The sequence below is a fragment of the Sceloporus occidentalis genome, unplaced genomic scaffold (assembly GCF_023333645.1).
Source record: "Sceloporus occidentalis isolate IW3139 unplaced genomic scaffold, rSceOcc1.0.p SCAF_8, whole genome shotgun sequence".
Classification (NCBI taxonomy): Eukaryota; Metazoa; Chordata; class Lepidosauria; order Squamata; family Phrynosomatidae; genus Sceloporus; species Sceloporus occidentalis.
In genome coordinates, this window is record NW_028316988.1 from 9,765,820 (window position 1) to 9,781,360 (window position 15,541).

Here is a 15,541-nt window from a genome sequence, read left to right on the forward strand (position 1 = left end):
CCGGGTGCGCCTCTGCAAAGAGGGAGAAGGGGAGCCCGGCCCTGGCCCCTTTTCCTGGGAGGACGGAGGAGGAGACCCCCAGGAGGCTGGCCCTGGCCCCCCTGGCCCCCTCCGGCCCCGATCCCTCCCTGGCAGCAGCCATCTTCGGGGCCTCGCCCTCCCTGCCTCCCTCCGCAGAGGAGCCATGCGAGGAAGCCAAGGCCAGGGGCAGCAGCACCAGCAGCAAGAGCAGGAGCAGCTCTCCGGTAAAGGACCAGCCTTGCCTTAGCCATCCTTATGTCTCCATCCAGACCCATAGGAGCCTCTGCAGAAGCCCCCCTTTGTTGCCTCCCTGCTCCCAAAGTCAGAGTAGACCTATAGGCATCAATGGGGTTTCTCTTGGCCAGCACTCCCCCAAGGCCCCCTTCCATTGGGAGGGTCCCCCCCCATCCTCCTTTGGCCTTGGACTGGGCCCTTCAGGTCAAGGAGAGACCCATTGAGATCCACCGTGGACTAGTTGGAAGAGGTCTCCAAGGGGCCCCTTCTTCGGCCATGCAGGGAGACATAGGACCTACAGTTGGAAGAGATCTCCAAGGGTCATCCAGTCCAAGCCCTTTCTGCCATGCAGGAATACAGTCATAGAATAATACAATCCCAGGGTTGGAAGGGGGCCCCAGGAGACATCCAGTCCAAACCCTTCTTCTGCCATGCAGGAATGCATAGAATCCCTCAGTCGGAAGAGATCTCCAAGGGTCCCTTTGGCCATCAGAGAATCCTAGAGCTGGGAGGGACCCCAAGGGCTATCCAGTCCAACTCCGCCATGCAGGAATACATAGAATAATGCAATCCCAGCGTTGGAAGGGTCCCCCAGGGAACATCCAGTCCAACCCCCTCCTTCTGTGCAGAAATACATAGAATCCCACAGTTGGAAAAGATCTCCAACTTTAGCAAGGATCCATCCTCTCACCTTATTTTTTGCATCAAGGACAGGCTCCCAAATAGATGCATTTCTCAAAGAGGAGCAGCCAATGTGTTATTGCTTGTTGGTGATGCTCAAAATGGAGGACATTTTGGGATTTCCCCCTGAAGGCTGAAATGTAGGTCAGGAAAAAGGAGGACTCCTTGCCAATCTTAGTTGGCAATAGTAGCCTAGATGGACCAAAGGCCTCCGACTCAGTTCCTATGTCATTGAAGATAGACCTCAACAAACTGGTGGCTCTTTCATCTGGGAGGAGTTCAGTCTGAAAGTGCAAAGTCCATCATCCCTGTTCCTTCCTTTTCTCCTTTTCCTTCCTTCGTCTAGAAGAAGAGGATGGCATCCTGGAGGCCCTGGAGGAGTTTTACCCGGAGGAGCAGCTGAAGAAGAAGAAGAAGCTGAAGAAGCTGAAGGAGAACAAGGCTTCCAAAGTCAAGAGGAAGAAGAAAGAGGTCAGTGTCCGGCGGTTGCTGTGTCCGCCGTTGGCATCCTATGCCAGGGGCCACGTTTCAGCTTGAACCGTGGCACTCAGTTATTGAGGGCAAAATTACATTTATAGCAAAAAGCCAAAAGTCCAGTTTCTTCCTTCTCTTCTAATATGATGAAATGGAAAATGTCAAATCCATTAGGAGTGCTGACCAGTCTCTGTGTGTGCATCTGTCAAATGCACATACAAGTTCTGAAACAAATAGGTTTCTATCCCCAGTACTAACCAGTACTAACTAATCTGCTGATCTTGTGAAACCAGACAAAATCCCTTGTATTCATGGCTGGATTTCCTCTCTTTGCTTGAATTTGTGCCCCCTTCGCTGTCTCTAGTGCTGAAGTCTCCCTTTGTGGCGCTGAAAACGTTGCTTTGATTCCTTCCCGCCATTTTGCAGCATCGCTTCTTCCGCTGAGCCTTTCTAGGAAAGAATAAAACCGGCCGAAGGCTCTGAGGAATTTGGGGAACACAAGACTTTGGGTAAAAAAAACCCAAAAAACGTAATCCAGAATAGGATCCGATCTGCACTGCAGAGTTGATGCAGTTTGACACCGCTTTAACTCCCACGGATCCATGCTCTGGAATTATAAGATTCGGCATTTGGTGAAGTTTTTAGCCTTCCCTGCCGGAGAACTTTAATGCCAGAACAAACTACAAGTCCCATGATTCCATAGCATGGAGCCATAGCACTTAAAGTGGTGTCAAACTTATTCCTGCAATGCGGGCCCAGCCATCCTCTCTTCCTCTGGCCTCTTTTCCTCCAATGCATGCCTCTTTCTTTTGGTTGAAACTCAGGGGAGTCTTGATGATGAAATCTCTGAAAACGAAGAAGAACTGGAGCTGGGAGAGAAGTCGGAGAGTGAAGGCAGCGACTACAACCCCAACAAGAAGAAGAAGAAGAAGCTGAAAGAGAAGAAGGAGAAAAAGGCCAAGCGGAAGAAGAAAGAGGAGGAAGAGGAGGAGAACGAAGACGCGGGATTGAAGGTATCCTTGACTGACTAGAGCAGAGCCCTGATAACACAAAATGTTAAGACAGGGAAGAGGAAGCCCTCAATAGAGAGAGCTTTAGCATTGTGTGTTTGTGTTGGTTTATCACACTCTCGGTGTCGTTCTTTTGCTCTCTTGTAGGAGCCCAAGACCTCTGCGCAGCTGATGGAGGAGTGGGGCTTGGACGACGTCGACTACGCTTTTTCCGAAGAGGACTATCACATGTTGACCAACTACAAGGCTTTCAGCCAGTTTCTGAGGTGGGCTGCCATGACACACCTCTCCTTCCCCAGGTGTTTTGGTTAGGCTTTGGAGGGATTTAGATGGCTTGGGATTTCTTTCCTGACTGACCCTAATGAGCTAATTCTTCTTCCTCATCCTCCTCTTCTTCATTCTTCTTTTCCTCTACCTCTTTACTTTCTGCTCCTCCTCCTATCATTCCTTCCAGTTCCTGCTTCTTCTTCTTCTTCCCCCCTTCCAATTCCATCTTTTCGTCCTTGTCTTCATCCTTGTTTTCCTCCTCTTCTTTCCTTTCTCCTTCATCTTCTTCCACTTCATTCACTACTCTTTGTTCTTCTTCATCTTCTTCCAAAACCATCTTTTCCTTCCTCCTCTTCTTCCTCTTCTTTGGTCTTCTTCCTTCTTTTCCTCCACTTCTTTGCAGTCTCCTCCTCCTCCATCTTTTTCTTCATCTTCCACTTCTACTCTTTCCTCATCCTCTTCTACTTCCATCTTTCCTCTTCCTCCTCTTTTTGTTCTTCCTCTTCCCTTTGGAGAGTGAATTTTCTTTGAATAATATGGTGTGCTGGTTTCTGTTTTAAGGGTGATTTACTGTGTTAACTATATAGGATGTTTTAAGCTTGGTAATAGTTAATTATTTTTTTAACGTCATAAGTGATGTTTTAGCTTTGTCTTTTAAAAGTATTGTAACCCGCCTTGAATCCCACAGTGGAGAAAGGTGGGATATCAATCCTGGAAATGAATAAAACTTAAACTTTCCTTCTCCTTCCTCCTCCTCTCCCTCCAGACCCCTGGTTGCCAAGAGGAACCCCAAAATCCCCATGTCCAAGATGATGACTGTCTTGGGGGCCAAGTGGAGAGAGTTCAGTGCCAACAACCCTTTCAAAGGCAGCTCTGCTGCGGCCGCTGCAGCCGCTGTGGCCGCGGCAGTAGAGACGGTCGCCATTGCGCCGGCCCCGATGTCTGACGGCCCCCCGCAACATCTGCCCCTCCTGCCACCGCAGCCGCTACTTCTGCCATTACTGCCCCCTCCACCGGCCATCAGGAAAGCCAAGACCAAGGAGGGCAAAGGTAAAGGAAAGGGGAGGAAAGGATGGGGACCCAGCTGAGCAAAGCTTGCACAAAGGCGTGAATGCCATTGATGCGGTTGCTACCACCGGTCATCTCTGCTGTCCTCTCTTCTGCCGCAGGTCCCGGCGTCCGGAAGAAGATCAAGAGCACCAAAGAGAGCAAGAAGAAGGGGAAAGGGGGGAAGAAGACGGGGTCCCTCAAATTCCGTTTTGGGGGGATCGCCAACAAGCGGAAAAAAGGGTCTTCGGTGAGTATGAGAAACCCAGACCCAGCAACGTTTGGTGGACCATGGTGGTCCGTGGCCCCGATGGCTTTTCTGGAAGGGACTTTGTTCCTTGTTGGGCTGCTTGAGACAGGATTCAGGATGATGGTGGTGATGCATCACACAATACCATTTCTGCCAGAAGGTTTGGGGTACAATGGTATCACCCCCCTTAAGGGTATCACCCTCCCTGCATGCCCCTATTGATGTCCTTGCATTCGGTTTGCCTTGCAGAGCGAGGAGGAAGAACAAGAGGAGTCGGACTTGGACAGTGCCAGCATCCATAGCGTCTCTGTCCGCTCCGAGGCCTCCTTCGGTTTGGCCAAGAAGGGAAAGAAGAGGAAGAAGAAAAAGAAAAGTAGGTTGGAACGAACACCCCCAACTCCTTTGATTTAGACTAGACAATGTCTTTGGTGGGTATTTTGGGGAGGGGACTGAAAATCCCAGAATCCGCCTACTCCCACCTCAGCTGGGAGGGCTGCAGCCCCCAGATATCACTTTTTTCAAGTTCTGAGTTTGTGCATTAATTCACCTCCAAGCCAAGAGCCACATGAAAACCAAAATGGGATGCTTTGGGCTTCTCCACTCCCCTCGGTTTTTGGATGACGGTCATTTGCTTCTTCCTCGCAGTCGAAGAAGGCGATGGATACGAGACGGACCACCAGGATTACTGCGAGGTGTGCCAGCAGGGTGGGGAAATCATTCTGTGCGACACCTGCCCCCGGGCATACCACCTTGTCTGCCTGGACCCTGAGATGGAGAAGGCCCCTGAGGGCAAATGGAGCTGTCCGCACTGCGTAAGGAGCGATGGGATTCAGGGCGCAGGAGATGGGAAAGCACCACCCATGCATCTCCTCATGCATGTGCAGTTTGAGCAAGATTGCCAGCTTCCAGGCCCAACAAGTCTCTGGGGTGAACTTCTGGGCAGTGGATAACTTTTTGGGATCTTCAGTTTTCAGAATTCGCCACATACTTTATAATGTGGATTTGATTGTTTAATCTCCAGATACACAGACACAAATATCACATTGTAAGCTGCTTAGAGAGTGCTCAGCACCATAAAAGCAGTATAGAAACGCAAGTGCTATTACTATGACTCTCTGGCAGAGGAAGCACAGCTCACTGGTTGGAGTTGGACTATGCTGCCACACTGCAGAATTAATCCAGTTTGACACCTCTTCAACTGCCACGACTCCATGCTGTGGAATGCTAGGATTTGTAGTTTGTAGAGCTCCCTGGCAGAGAAGGCTGAATAAAGCAAACCTACAGATCCCAGAGTTTGATAGCATGGAGCCCTGGCACATAAAGTCGTGCCAAACTGCATTAATTCTACTGTGTAGATGCAGCCAGAGAGACCGAGGGTGATGCTACGCTCATAGAGGTCTGCAACAGATGAATTGCAGCATTGCAGAAGTGAATATCGCAGTGACGGTGCATTCGCAGTGGTCAATGTGCAACCTAAGAAAGAAAAGGACCTGACTCACCAAACAATAATCCCATTTCTAGTCCCAAAATGAGCCATGAAAACATACTAGGGGACCTTGGGCCGTTTGCTCCAGGGTCCACTGTTTCAGCTCTTGTCTTGATCTTGTGCCAGGAGAAAGAGGGCATCCAGTGGGAGCCGAAAGACGAGGAGGACGAGGAGGAAGACCTTGGCGAGGAGGCGGACGACCACATGGAGTTCTGCCGGGTCTGCAAAGATGGCGGGGAGCTCCTTTGCTGCGACACGTGTCCATCCTCCTATCACCTCCACTGCCTCAACCCGCCGCTGCCGGAAATCCCAAACGGTGAATGGCTCTGCCCCCGTTGTACAGTGAGTGTTGCCCAGCCTTCCTCGTGCCTCCATTTTGCTCCCCTTGGCCCCCTTTGTGTGTGTGTGTGTGTGTATTTATGTACCTACCATAAGTCATCTATTGACTTATAGTGGCCCCATGAATTTTATAGGGTTTTCTTAGGAAAGGAAGACTTAGGGGTGATTTTGTCAGCTCCCATCCAACTCCTAGCCAGGGCTAACCCTGCTTCACTTCCAAGATCAGAAGGGATCTGGTGCCTTTCGGGGATTTAGGCAAGCTGTCTCTGTGTGTCTGTACCTTCGAGTCACTGGTCGGGATCTCATGGATTTTGTAGGGTTTTCTTTGGCAATGGATCCTCGGTTTTGCCAGTCCCTTCCTCTGAAACAGAACCCGCAGCGCCTGGTATTCCTTGGCAGTCTCCCATCCAAGTACAGACCAAGGCTGATCTTGATTAGCTTCTAAGTATTTAGGCTTATATCTTGATCCTAGTACCGGGGACACATCCTAACTTTTGGTGGTCCTCAGAAGTGAGAATTGGGGCCACTATTGACACTCCTCTGAAAGATGGATAAGGGATAGAGACTAGGACTCAAAGTAATGGGTTCAAATGACAAGTGAAGAGATTCCACCCAAACATTAGGAAGAACTTCTTGACTGTAAGAGTTGTTTGACAGTAGAAGATGGTGGGTGGTGGAGTCTCCTTCTTTGGGGTTTTTGAAACAGAGGCTGGATGGCTATCTATTGGGAGTACCAGGGATGCAACCAAAGCCAATGGTGTGTCATGTCTTTTGCTCTCCTTCAGTGTCCGCCGTTGAAAGGCAAAGTCCAGCGGATCCTCCACTGGAAATGGAAGGAGACTCCACCTCCGGCTTTGATCCCGGAGGATCCCCAGTTGGTCACTCCACCGCCCCTGAAGCCTCTTCGGGAAGTCCTCCCCGAGCGGGAATTCTTTGTGAAATGGGCCGGACTCTCCTACTGGCATTGCTCCTGGGTCCAAGAGCTGCAGGTGAGTGGACCTCACTCTCAGGGTGACCATCGCATGTCAGAACCACAAAGGAGGGCCATAAAATGTAGGCCATTCAAGAGGTAAGGGTAGGACCTTCCCAAAGCAAAGTGAAAAAACACCCGTATAAACATAAATGCATGCTTCTTAGTCATGCTCAGAATGTCTTAGCACTTAGTCATGTTCAGGACACTTTGGAATTCCTCCTGGACAGAAGGTTGAGATTTGGGACATGTCCTGGAAAAGGAGGACATCTGGGCACTTTACTCACAGTGTGCCTTGGTGGTGGGCCATACAAACCAATGGGCTAGATGTGGGCATGCCTTTTTTTAAATCTTCCTTCATTCCTTCTTTCCTTCTGTCTTCCTACATTCTTTGCTTTTTTCCATCTGTCCCTTCCTTCCTTCCTTCCTTCCTTCCTTCCTTCCTTCCTTCCTTCAGCTGGAGCTTTACCACACTGTGATGTTCCGGAACTACCAAAGGAAAAACGACATGGACGATCCACCAGCCTTCGACTACGGTTCCGGCGACGAGGACAGCAAAATTGAGAAGCGGAAGAACAAGGACCCCGATTACGCCAAGATGGAGGAGAGCTTCTATCGCTACGGGATCAAGCCCGAGTGGATGATGATTCACCGGATCCTCAACCACAGGTGAGCACATATGTTGTGTATGTGTGTCAGACCCAGAAGAGAGGCAACATAGTGTAGCCACTGTTCTTGTCATTAGTTGGAGCATATGGGAGTTGAGATCCAAAACACCTGGAAGACCTGGTGCCCTACAGAATAGCTTTAACAAAGCTGTCCAAGGTGTTGGAAACTCAGCACTGAGGACAGGGCTTGGCATTTGGCCTTTCATTGTTGTTGTTGTTGTGTGCCTTCAAGTCACTTCCGACTTCTGGCAACTTTAAGGAGAACGTATCATGGGGTTTTCTTGGCAAGATTTGTTCAGAGGAGGCTTGCCATGACCATCCTCTAAGGCCAAGAGAGTCGGACTTGCCCAGGGTCACCCAATGAGTTTACATGGCTGAGCTGGGAATCGAACCCTGGTCTCCGGAGTCACAGTCCAGCAGATTGGACTGATACTGGCAGTGCCATGTGTGCATATGTGTGCTGTGCGTGAGTGAGTGTGAGAAAGGGAGAGCACATGCACCTTGTGGTTCTGGCCCTGATCGTTCGTTTTCCTGCCTCCCAGCTTCGACAAGAAGGGAGACGTGCATTACTTGATCAAGTGGAAGGACCTGCCCTACGACCAAGGCACCTGGGAAGGGGACGAGATCGACATCCCATACTATGAGAACTTCAAGCAGCTCTACTGGAACCACAGGTTGCGGCTCCAAGGGATGCTCAGCCCACATCGTGCGGCCACATTTGGAGAGGCAGTGTGTCCTAGCGGGTGGAGCAGGGGAGGGCCATTTTGTCAGGGCCAGGGGCCATCCTTCTACACCCGGGGTCTACTCTGAGTGCTGAAAATGAGGAAAGAATGAATCATCACCACCACCACCACCACCATCATCATCACTATCACCATCACCATTATTTTGTTGCTGTGTGCCTCCAAGTCATTTTTGACTTATGGCAGCCCTAAGGCAAACCAAATCTATCATGGGGTTTTCTTGGCAAGTTTCTTCAGAGGGGGTTTGCCGTCACATCCCAATGCACTGCAAGATCCCTTTGCATCCTGTGCATTGTGCATCATGCCTCGTTCACAGCTTCAATCTTTCGCTTTTATCCTTTTTGTCCCAGGGAGATGATGCTGGGGGAAGAGAGCATCCAGGTGTCCAAAAGGCTGAGTTCGAAAGAGAAGAAACCAGGCGAGGAGAAAGCCGAGCGTCCGCCAGAAACGCCTCTTGTGGATGTAGGTTGTGGAACAAGGGACCCCAAACTCCCCTGCATTAGTCACTTTTGTACAATATGGAAGCAACTTTAAAGTGGCAGCTGTAACAGCAACTAACCCCTTGCTGCACCCTGTGGCTAGTGACTTTTTGGAAAACATACTTTTTCCAAGCGCAGGAGGCACTGGGTTGCTAACTGGGAGGTCATTGGACTATAGTTCCCAGCAGGCTTCTCCAGTGGACATGCTGGGTGATGCTACTGGGAGCTACGATCCAAGAACATCTAGACGGAGACACAATCTCTAGCTTTGGGCTTTCGAAAAGGAAAAAGGAAGCTCAGTCCCTCAGGGGTTTTGTTGTGGGCAGTGTACCCATATGTCATTTCTGACTTACAGTGATCCTAAGGCGAACCTTCCATGGAGTCTTCTTGGAAAGATTTGTTCAAAGGGGTTTGCCATGGCCTTCCCTTGGGGCTGAAAGAGTGGGTTCAACTGTATCTCCAACCAGAAGAAGATGATGATGATGATGATGATGATGATGATGATGATGATGATATTTATTTCTTACTTGCCTTTCCCCATGGGAAACAGGATTATGTTGCTCAATTACCCCTTTGAAAGATGTTTAAGCATTGACCTCTTGGTAATCGTGGATCCTTTCTTTTTCTCCCTCTCTCACTCCCCATGTTTTCAGCCGACGGTAAAATTCGACAAGCAGCCATGGTACATTGACACGACCGGCGGGACGCTGCACCCATACCAACTGGAAGGGCTGAACTGGCTCCGGTTCTCCTGGGCCCAAGGGACAGACACCATCCTGGCCGACGAGATGGGTCTGGGCAAGACCGTCCAGACTATTGTGTACCTTTATTCCCTTTACAAAGAGGTAGGCCGCCTTGAAACATCCCCAATCTCTCCATTGTGTGTTTGGCGGCATGTCCGACACCTCTTCCTCTTCCTCCCCCCAGGGCCACTCCAAAGGGCCCTACTTGGTCAGTGCCCCGCTTTCGACCATCATCAACTGGGAACGTGAGTTCGAGATGTGGGCGCCCGACTTCTATGTGGTCACCTACACCGGGGACAAGGAGAGCCGGTCGGTCATCCGCGAGAACGAGTTCTCCTTCGAGGACAACGCCATCCGGAGCGGGAAGAAAGTCTTCCGGATGAAGGTGAACCCTGGTGGGAGGTAGCCTTGAGACTGCAATGCCCATGTGGCACCTCCAAGCAGGAGACAAGGGTGCAAATTCTCTAGTTTGGGGGGGCTTAGCTCCAGGCTCAGTTACTCGAACTGTAGTTTTCAATAACATTTAATTCTTAGTTGTTCAACTTGCAAGGTGGTTCTTCATCTAGCTTCCTCCTTATCTTTCAGTCATGGAGGTGCCAAAAGTTGGAAAGAACTTCACACAACAAAAACATTTTTTCACACAACAAAAACAACATGTGTCTTGCTTGAAAGTGGATGCAAAGCAGAGAGGAAGGGGCTTCCCACTTTGCTTTGCATCTACCTTCTAGCTAGAAACAAGTTGCCTCTCTGAACATGTTTTTGCGGTGCACCTTCCAAATCCTTTCCAACCTCTGGAGACCCTATCATGGGTTTTTTCCTGGCAAGATATCTTCGGAGAGGTTTTGCCTCTCTCGCTTTGAGGCTGAGAGTGTGACGCCTCCAAAGTCACCCAATGGGTTTCCGTGGCCAAATGGGGTCTCGAACCCTATCCTTGAAAGTCGTAGTCCAAGGCTCAAAACCACTACACTGTACTGGCTCTTTTTAGAAATAGGTAGACTAAGTTGAATGTTCCTTACCCCATCTCCCAACGTCAGTGAGAAGGAATAATCCAGTCAGCGGGTGTAAAGCCTGGGATTGAATATGGGACCTTCTCAACTCTCAGGAGGTGCTCCCCAGGTGAGCTATGGGTTTTCCCTATGGAGGTTCATGGATCTCCCGCTTCTCTGTTTCCTCCAGAAAGAAGCCCAGATCAAGTTCCACGTCCTCCTGACCTCCTATGAACTCATCACCATCGACCAGGCCATCCTGGGGTCCATTGAGTGGGCTTGCTTGGTGGTGGATGAAGCCCACCGGCTGAAGAACAACCAGTCCAAAGTAGGTGCCTCCTTTTTGTTTTGTTTTCCCTGGGGGATTTGGAACAAGAACCGATGCTAAACTTGCATCGGATGCTCTTTTGGGGGGATTCAGATGGGACTCCCTGCTTTGCTTTTGCAGAAGGGAAACGGAGGTAGTTGCTTTTCTGCAGAACCAAACCTTGGGTTGGTCATTTTCCTGATTGGAAAGAATGCAAAAGTTGAGCAGTAACATGTTCAGAGAGGCAACATGATGTAATAATAATAATAAGAAGAAGAATAAAAATTTATTTATAGCCCACCTCCCAAAAGGATTGAGATGGGTTACGACAGTAAAATACACCAATAACATACAATAATGCATACATATATAAACATTATAAAATGTAAAGTGATCTGCCTCTGTCTTTCGCTCAGGTTAAGGACAGACAGAGACTCTTATGTGTCTTCCCAAAGATCAGCTTGGAAAAGTTCCTTTTGGGGGGCTCAAGTCCCCTCAAAATTCCCCAAAAGTAACTGCGCATGCTGGGTTTATGGGGATTATGGGAGTCCAAAAAAAGGAACTTCCCCAAGTTTAGTTTGGGAACGACATCTCAGAGAGGGAACGCAAGTCGGATGTAGGGGACACACATCTGTGTCTAGTCTAGTGTGACCTATGAATGCCATAAATCATTGGAGGGATAGGGAAGAAAAAGAATTCAGCCGCAGGAAATCATGGAAGATAAGATTCTGCAATGGTTGGGATGCTTACCAAGAAATATGGATTTATTAACGGCGGTTATGCAAGACGAAACTAAAAATAAGACAGAAAAAGAATGGGAAGGCCTTAGGACATATGGAGAAAGCAAAGATATTAAATTAATTTACTCTGGAAAAGGTAATAACAAATTAATAACGGCCTTGCTCAAATTGCTGGTGTTCATTAATTTATACTGTTACTGTGGAATAACATTGGATAAAGGTTGGAACAGGGAAATCGATGTGATTTTCTCATATAAGAGGTGAAAATAGTCATAAGGAAGTAGTAAGACAGTGAGACTGAGATAAATCAGAACCGGTTGATTGTTTGTTGTGGTTTGTAATGTGGTTAAACGTGTTAGTTTTGCTTGTTTGTATAAAGTGTACCTGCTTCATTATGTTGTTGTTATTATTATTATTATTATTATTATAGTTTATTTTTATAGCGCTGTAACTGTACACAGCGCTGTCCATCTGAACGATCAAATCAATAAAAAATGAAGCCTGCCAATGGCATACAATCTACAAAATACGTATAAAACAACAGGTAACAATATAAAATAGAATTGGTTAAAATAAGCAGGCAACCATTAAAAACAACATCAGCCATCCAATCAAAAATCAATAATAATAATAATAATAATAATAATTATTATTATTATTAAAAATCAGGTAGATAATCACACGGTGCCGTTTGTTACATTGTTGTTGTGTTGTTCCTTTTAATATTAAACTTTAATAAAAATAAAATAAAATAAAAATATATGGCTGGGATGATAAGGCCTCTGGTCACCTCGATTTCCTACCCCTTTATCCCCAAAGTTTTTCAGGGTCCTCAACAGCTACAAGATCGACTACAAGCTGCTCTTGACCGGGACGCCTCTCCAGAACAACCTGGAGGAGCTTTTCCATTTGCTCAACTTCCTCACTCCAGAGAGGTTCAAGTGAGTATCCGCCGCATCCTTCCCCACTTACTCCTTTGCCTTGGCAAAATTGGGGTCCCACTGACCAAGGCTATGTTTATTCCGGGCAGCAACCTGGAAGGATTCCTGGAGGAGTTTGCAGACATCTCCAAGGAGGACCAGATCAAGAAGCTCCATGATCTCCTGGGGCCTCACATGCTCCGGCGGCTGAAGGCTGACGTCTTCAAGAACATGCCGGCCAAGACGGAGCTCATTGTCCGAGTGGAGCTCAGCCAGATGCAGAAGTGAGCGCCAGATATATGTCTTTCCGGGTTAAACATTTGTAATTTTTTCCATTGCAACTACCTTGCGATGACCAGATTCCCCTAACCCTAACTCTAACCCTAATCTTAACCCTAATCCTAACTCTAACCCTAACCTAACCCTAACCCTAATCCTAACCTAACTCTAATTTTAACCCAACCCTAACCCTAACCTAACTGTAACCGTAACCCTAACCTAACCCTAACCTAACTCTAACCCTAACTCTAACCTAACTCTAATCCTAACCTAACCCTAATCCTAACCTAACTCTAATTCTAACCCTAACCTAACCCTAACTTAACCCTAACCCTAACCCTAACCCTTCACATTTATGAGAATCTGCTAAGTTCCAGTTTTGGACTGAGTCTCCCAGAGTTGATGTCATTGTTTTTAATTGTTGCCTACTAATTTTAACCAGTTCTATTTTATATTATTACCTATTGTTTTATATGTGTTTTGTAGATCGTACACCATTGGCAGGTTTTATATTTTTATTGATATGATTATCTGTATGTACAGTGCAGCGTATATTTACAACGCTATAAAAATAAGCTATAATAATAATAATAATAATACGGAGTTGCACTGCAGAATTAATGCGGTTCGACCCCACTTTAATGGCCATGGCTCAGTGCTATGGAGTTCTGGGATTTGTAGTTTTGTGAGACATTTAGCCGCTTCTCTTGGAGAGCTCTGGTGCCGGGACCAAGAAAAATCCTTCCCATGAAGATCTTAGGTTCGTATGAGGAGATATGGACCTAAGCCGTATTGGTCTCATTTTTGCTCCTCCTTGTGATCCCATAGGAAATACTACAAGTTAATCCTGACCAGGAACTTCGAGGCCCTGAATTCGAAAGGCGGTGGCAGCCAAGTGTCCCTCCTCAACATCATGATGGATCTGAAGAAGTGTTGCAACCACCCCTACCTTTTCCCGGTGGCCGCTGTGGTGGGTTTCTTTTCCTAATATAACAACATTAGCACAAATACAAATTATTTTCCTAGGATTTATTTTTACCTCTGCATTACATTTGCTGTATTTTATTATGTGTTCAACTGTATTTTTCTTTGTTAAAATGCCTTGAAATATACTTACCGAACTCTGAACAAGTCAAATGCTTAACAACAAACCCTTGACTGAACTGACATCTCAGGCTCTATCCGTGGCCCCTGTTTGCAATCTTTATCTTTCATTTATTTCAAGCAGTAATTTTAAAAAGGCAGAATAATTTAAGAAGACAGAAGCAAAAAAGTTAATTACCAAATTAAAAAAATTTAAAGCATTATTAATATTAAAATAAAAACATAGTTAGTTATGCAATAATGCAATGAGGACAGGCTGCCAAGTAGACGAATTCCAGGGGAACAGCAAATGTGGTGCTACTCAATGGGCTTCTCCATCATGTGCGACGCGGAGGACATTTGGGAATTCCTCCCAGATGGAAGATTGAAATGTAGGACATGTCCTGGAAAAGGAAGATGTCTGGTCCCTTGTCTGTCCATCTCTCCCTGACCTGCCTTTGTGTTGCTTCTAGGAAGCCCCGGTTTTGCCAAACGGTTCCTATGATGGGAGCTCCCTTGTGAAGTCCTCTGGGAAGCTCATGCTCTTGCAGAAGATGATGAAGAAGCTGAGGGACGGAGGTCACCGGGTGCTCATCTTCTCCCAGGTCAGGGGATGATGGGATGCACAACTGGGTACAATGGATTATGGTGCTTGGAAAAGCGGAAAGAGGTAGAAATTCAGCACGTGCATCTAGCATAGAAACAATATCAAGCATAGCTCGGTTGAGGTGTGATGGAGAGAGTTGTGCAGCAGAGAGCCCTGCATTGCTGAGTTGGAAGGGGATCCCAAGGGTCATGTAGTCTAACTCCAAGCCTGAGAGTTGCCCATCCAACCTCTGCGTAAAGATCTCCAAAGATGGAGAGCCCACTTTGGCTTTTGAGCAGGAGCCTTCCATTGCACTTGAGGCACCTTGAACTGGGTGCTTCTTTAAACCCCGGTCTCATTTTGCGCTTGCCTTCTTTCCGCTTCCGTTAGATGACGAAGATGCTTGACCTCCTGGAGGATTTCTTGGAGTACGAAGGCTACAAGTACGAGCGGATCGACGGCGGGATCACGGGAGGACTGCGGCAAGAAGCCATTGACAGGTTTAACGGTACTTCGCTTTGGCTTTTCTGTCCAGGGTGCAAGTTGCGCTAAGGGGAGGGAGTGGAGAGGTGGGATGTTGTTTTGCACCATGGGATTGCACCGTGCAGCATTCGCGGCGCTTCCCATCCATGTCTTAACCAGGAGTGACCCTGCTTATGTTCCAAGATCAGACAGGATCTGGTGCCTTCAACGTATTTGATGCTCCATCATTTATCAACCCTGACTTCCTCTTGTCTCTTTCCCTCTTGTCTCCCTTTCTTTTCTCTTTCTCAGCCCCTGGAGCGCAGCAGTTCTGTTTCCTTCTTTCCACCCGCGCCGGCGGTTTGGGCATCAACCTCGCAACAGCCGACACGGTCATCATTTATGATTCTGACTGGAATCCTCACAACGATATACAGGTCAATTCTTCTTTCCCCCCTCTCCTTTTCTCACTTATCCTAGAATGAATAGATCCTTGGCAGTTGTTGTCTGTCTTCAAGTCATTTCCAACTTATGGCAGCCCTATGGCAAACTGATGTTGGCAATATTTGCTCCAAGGAGGTTTGCCGTTGCTGTTTACCTGAGTCATCAACATTTTCTTGCCTCCATTTCATATACTTTCCTTCTTTTCTCAACCCATTTCCCTTAACAATTTTGCAGGAGGGGTGTCCCCTAAACCTTCCCCACCTTATCACTCTACCAAAAATTGCTGCTGATGTTTACTGGAAGTTCAGGATTGTTTCCAAGT

At 47.6% G+C, this 15,541-nt stretch overlaps 1 protein-coding gene across 1 annotated transcript in view; it reads left to right on the plus strand.

Annotated features, from left to right (window-relative positions):
* The window catches only part of LOC149307848 (ATP-dependent chromatin remodeler CHD5-like), a 32,685-nt gene continuing 17,144 nt past the window's right edge, over positions 1-15,541 (plus strand). The window contains exons 1-22 of the mRNA XM_089534501.1: positions 1-245; positions 1,283-1,407; positions 2,235-2,423; positions 2,568-2,686; positions 3,454-3,737; positions 3,857-3,984; positions 4,234-4,357; positions 4,630-4,796; positions 5,597-5,812; positions 6,595-6,798; positions 7,237-7,448; positions 7,990-8,121; positions 8,541-8,652; positions 9,323-9,514; positions 9,597-9,797; positions 10,589-10,726; positions 12,265-12,386; positions 12,476-12,649; positions 13,473-13,614; positions 14,201-14,332; positions 14,704-14,821; positions 15,088-15,212. Coding sequence (XP_089390627.1) covers positions 185-245; positions 1,283-1,407; positions 2,235-2,423; positions 2,568-2,686; positions 3,454-3,737; positions 3,857-3,984; positions 4,234-4,357; positions 4,630-4,796; positions 5,597-5,812; positions 6,595-6,798; positions 7,237-7,448; positions 7,990-8,121; positions 8,541-8,652; positions 9,323-9,514; positions 9,597-9,797; positions 10,589-10,726; positions 12,265-12,386; positions 12,476-12,649; positions 13,473-13,614; positions 14,201-14,332; positions 14,704-14,821; positions 15,088-15,212 — 3,417 coding nt within the window. The 5' untranslated portion in view covers positions 1-184. The remainder of the gene's footprint in view (positions 246-1,282; positions 1,408-2,234; positions 2,424-2,567; positions 2,687-3,453; positions 3,738-3,856; positions 3,985-4,233; positions 4,358-4,629; positions 4,797-5,596; positions 5,813-6,594; positions 6,799-7,236; positions 7,449-7,989; positions 8,122-8,540; positions 8,653-9,322; positions 9,515-9,596; positions 9,798-10,588; positions 10,727-12,264; positions 12,387-12,475; positions 12,650-13,472; positions 13,615-14,200; positions 14,333-14,703; positions 14,822-15,087; positions 15,213-15,541) is intronic.